At 48.7% G+C, this 5,029-nt stretch overlaps 1 protein-coding gene across 1 annotated transcript in view; it reads left to right on the top strand.

Moving 5' to 3' along the window:
- CABP5 (calcium binding protein 5) overlaps positions 1 to 5,029 on the top strand; it is a 14,270-nt gene that overhangs the window by 1,886 nt on the left and 7,355 nt on the right. Inside the window, exon 2 of the mRNA XM_004710626.1 lies at positions 4,198 to 4,228. Coding sequence (XP_004710683.1) covers positions 4,198 to 4,228 — 31 coding nt within the window. The remainder of the gene's footprint in view (positions 1 to 4,197; positions 4,229 to 5,029) is intronic.

Genomic DNA, 5,029 nt, shown 5'->3' on the forward strand with positions numbered 1-5,029 from the left:
GCAGCCCAATTCGTGACCACTATGCCACCAGGGTTCCAGAGACAGAGACTGGTGAAAACAGTTCTTGTTGTTCACGCATGACCTCTTCCTGAGGTATCAGACACGTGAGGAAAAAAGTATTGGTACTAGGGATTCCATTTACCCATGGATCCGTGTATGCCTAACAAAGCATGTCAAAACAGGTCTCTGATCAGCGAGTGGCTGCAGACCAGTTCTCTCAGTGATTGTGTTCATCCGGGTTGACAAGTGAAACAAATTCATGGACACTCATATGTGTGTAAAAGAGAGCTTTATATACAAGAGCAATTGTCTATTGAGAAAACACCCCAGCCCAGTCCAGATCAAGTCCATAAGTCCGATATTAATCCATATGTCTGATATTAGTCCCTAAATTCCTGTTTAGACTCGCAGCAGATGCAATGATGCCGAATGCAGGAAGATCACAGGCTAGTGGGTAGAAAATCTTGTGAATCCAGTGGCGGTGGAAGCATCTCAACGCTGCCGCCGGTCTCCACGTGGCTCCTCCAGCTCTCTGAGGGTCTTAACAGCAGGAAAAGGAAGGCAGAGAGAGAGTGTGTGTTCCATCTCTAGGGAAGAAACTCCCAGAATTCTCATGGGAAGGCCATGCTCCTAAGGAGGCATCATCAGGCTATGACCTGACGGACAGGCTAGACCCCACCCCTGCCCTCTATTCATCAAGTTGACAGAAAAGGACGTAACTACCACAGTGAGACACTGGTCTTCGTCTTGTGAGAGTGCCTGAAAAGGCAAACACAAGTCCAGCCCAAATCAGTGGCTTCCAAATGGATCTATCTATCTGCTGGGCCAGATACATTTTTTTCAAATCATTTTATTGGGGGCTCATGCAACTCTTATCACAATCCATCCATCCATTGTGTCAAGCACATTTGTATATTCATTGCCCTCATCATTCTTAAAGCATTTACTCTCCTGGCATCAGCTCCTCATTCCCCTCCTGCTCCCCCCCCTCCCCCACCAGCAGAGAGGTCAGCTCAGAAAGTCATGGCAATTCTTTGTTAGGATTATTATCCCAAAGGGATCATCTCCATAGGTTTTTTTTTCTCAAAGGACACAGGATGATCACAGGAGCTTATGATGAAGCCGTTTGGAGAAACTTAAAAACCACACCGGTGAGGAATGGGCAGGAGAGTTGCACGGAGGAATTCCCCCCATCCCCATCCCAGTCACAACAACTCACCTAGCAAGGGCCTTCCTTCCAGAATTCCCTTAGGAAACTTGACCCTGGCACCTTCCAGCCCTGGGTGTGTCCCTGCAGATGTCTGTCTTGTTTCGCAGAGGCAGAGCGCGTTTCAAAGGAACATGATGTGAGTCCCTAGCCACTGATGCTCACAGTGGCCTCTCCATGGGGTGTCCGTGGAAGGGCACAGAATTCTTCCGTGGAAGGGTGGTTGCTACGTTTGTGACGTGCCACTGAGTTGGTTTCCAACCCCTTCGTGGCCCTCTGCGCCTCCTGACAAAACATTGCCCTGTCCGGTACAGACCTCTGGCTCATTGTTGCCTCGGGGCCGTTGTTTGGGGCCAATCCATTTCATTGTGGATCTTCCCTCTTTCTCGCTGACTTCTGCTTTACCAAGCGCGGCGTCCTCGTCCAAGGAAGGGATAGAGGGATGGTAACGCTGTCTCCAGAGGCGTCTAGACCCTCATGGAGCAAGCATCAAGAAATAATACTTTCACACTTGGATGGTTTCATATGAATTTGTCCTACGAATTTGTAGCAATACTTATCTTTTTAAAAAACTCATTTTATTGGGGGCTCAGACAACTCTTATCACAATCCATCCATTCACCCATTGTGTCAAGCACATTTGTATGTTGGTTGCCGTCATCATTTTTAAAACATTCGCTTTCTACTTGAGCCCTTGGTATCAGCTCCTCATTTTTTCCCCTTCCTCACCCCTCCCTCCCTCCCTCATGAACCCTTGATAATCTATAAATGATTATTATTTTTTCATGTCCTACACTGACTCATGTCTCCCTTCACTCACTTTTCTGTTGTCCATCCCCCTGGGAGGGGGTTATATGTCGATCATTGTGATCAGTTCCCTCTGTCTCCCTCCATCTTCCCCTTCCCCTCCTGGTATCACTACTCTCAAAATTGGTCCTGAAGGGTTCATCTGTCCTGGATTCTCTGTGTTTCCAGCTCTTATCTGTACATGCACATCCTCTGGTCTAGCCGGATTTGTAAGGCAGAATTGGGGTCATGATAGTCGCGGGGGGTGGTGGGGAGGAGGCATTAAAGAACTGGAGGAAAGTTGTATGTTTCATCGGTGATGTGCTGCAACTGGCTCGTGTCTTCCTTGTGACCCTTCTGTAAGGGGATGTGCAATTGTCTACAGATGGGTTTGGGTCTCCACTCCACACTCCCCTCATTCACAATGATGTGATGTCTTGTTCAGGGTCTTTGATGCTTGATATCAGATTGTAGCAATACTTCTTGACTTACCCTCTTCTACTCCATGGGGTGTAGTGGAAAGAATGCTGAGCTGGGAAGCTCTCGGTCCCTGACTGCAGATCCCAGAGCAGTCCTCTATGCGCAGCATTTTCTTGAGGAAGCAAATGAATGTCTCCATGCTTTGTGGGTAAGGAAACTTGGTGGCGTAGAGCGTTACTGCATGGGCTGCTAAGGGCAAGGTCAACAGTTTGAACCCACCAGCCTCTCAGAGGAGCAAGATGCAGCTTTCTGCTCTGGTAAACCCACAAGAGTAGTTCTTGACATCCACTCATTGACAGCGAGTTTGGTGCTGTCGTTGTTTTTAATACTTTGGAGGAAGGAGCCCTGGTGGCAGTTCAAACCCACCAGGGACTCCACGGGGGAGAAAGGAGGCAATCTGCTCCCACAGAGCGAATCGGATCAACTCAATGACAGCGAGGTCAGTGAGACGCCTCAGTGAGAAGGGGGCACCTGCCACTTCTAAGCTGTGCGACCTTGGGCAGGTTCCTCCATCTCTCCATGCCTCCGCTTCTCAGATCGAAATGACATCGTCGCCTCGCAGAGCCAGCACTGTGGACATGTTGGTCTCTGTGGCCACCAAGAGCCTTCCCGGCACAACTGGACGGTTGTCTGCCAGAGGAAACCAGCCTCGAACAACCAAAGCATCCGTAGGCACAAGTGTACGGCGATAATATGTAAAGATGATAGCAAAGTCATAGAAGATAGCAAAGATAGGAGCGACAGTACAATAAAGGAGTCAGACACATTTCACGGTAGCACGCTGGCTTCAGTCCCTCTTGCTGGTCCACACAGAGGTGGGAGAAGAGAGGAGAGCGTCTTTACTAACTTGGGACATTTACAGGTAGCTATAAGACATGCGTCTTCAGTAGTTACATATATCACAAGGTGGGTGGTAGCGACAGTAAGGCCCCTGAGCTCACAGGTGAAGAAACTTAATACCTGCATGGGGAGAAGGTATGATGGGGGCTGGGTGACAGCAGGAGGAGAGAACAACAGGATGTCTGCTTCTACAGGAGACAGAATCCACCATGTGCTGCTCACTTTAAGGCAGCATAGCTGTGAGGGGGAGAATCTGTGGGAATGCTATTTAAAGCAGGATCATGGACTTGGACTTGACCTCTAACTTACCAAAGTGGGGGCTTTCCTACTGTGGAATACTAGCTTTCCAGATTCCCTCTGTGATACGTTAGGGAAGAGAGTCCTTGTCCTATTTCCCTCAGTGTCCGTTTCCCACAGTTGTCTATCTGAGAAATGCAAGAACAAACCCAACCCCCTTCCTGTCTAGGCATAGCCACCCTACAGGGCAGGGTGGAATTGCCCCATAGGGTTTCCAAGGCTTAGATCTTTAGGGAAGCAGGACTGTCTTAGTCTTCTTTCTGTGTAGTGGCTGGTGGGTTTGAACTTCAGACCTTACGTTTCAAAAGCAAGCAATGAATCCCTGGGTCCCTAGGACAGACACCACTGAAACATGAGAGAAATCAGGATTCACGGATGGGATGGAAGAAGCGGTGAGGAGCAGGGGTGTGGAAGAGGGTGAGAATCCAAGGGGCCCTGGATAGGAGTTAAGGGAACAAGGATGGGAAGAGCAATGGGGAAGGCCGGGGAGTCGTTTGGGAGAATAATGGGAAGACATGTTGAGGGAAGATGGGTGTTGGATTTCTGACCCTCTCTCCACTTTCCCTTTCTCTTGAATTTCTTTCCAGGAAAGACCACTGGGACAAGATGAGATTGAAGGTAACGCTCTCTCTTCTCTCTCCCCAACACACCTACATGCCCATCCACCCCCTTCCCCATTACCCCTCTGTACATTTCCGTGTTCACATCTTCCCCGGGGAAATTTTAGCAGTCCTTCCCTCTCGATTTTCACTTCCCACTCCAATGCCATTTTGTGGATCTCTGTCTCCTGACAGTCTATGTACCTCCCCTCAGAGGCGGCTCTCTCCCCAACGATCTCGGCTACTCAGGAGGAACGCATGGGTTTTAGGATGAATCCAGAATGGTTAGGTGAGGTCAGTTGGCCTGATACAGTTCTCAGACAGTGTCCGCTCTGGAGATTGTAGAGTCCCCAAGACGATGGCCCTGATGGAACTCATCCCTCATGGTTCCATTTTCAGTCAAACCAGAGACAGATTTATAAGGTGAACCAGACCACTCAGAAGGCATACATACACAGCATCGAATCATCGATCATTTTAAAATCAAAAGGGCAGCCTTTACCCAAGGACAGAGCTCAGATAGGGCTGAGAAAGAAGGCGGAATGGAGATGGGAGGGTGTGGGGTGAGCAATGTCACATTGTGGGGATTGCAATCAGTGAGATGAAGCAAACCGTGTCTGGATTGTTGAATGGAAAACGGATCTGCTCTGTAAAGCTTCATCCAGTTCTCTCTCTCACACGTATGTTGTGGCGTTTCCTCTTGGTAGCTTTTTGCTTCTCTCTAATTTCACTCAAGAATTTGAAGCACTTCTGTGTTATCACCTCTTTGCCAACACATTTCATACATCACTCTTTCAAAATTTTTGGTAGTTTTCTCTCT

The sequence above is a fragment of the Echinops telfairi genome, unplaced genomic scaffold (genome assembly GCF_000313985.2).
Source record: "Echinops telfairi isolate 266 unplaced genomic scaffold, ASM31398v2 ScPeMD7_655;HRSCAF=1070, whole genome shotgun sequence".
NCBI lineage: Eukaryota > Metazoa > Chordata > Mammalia > Afrosoricida > Tenrecidae > Echinops > Echinops telfairi.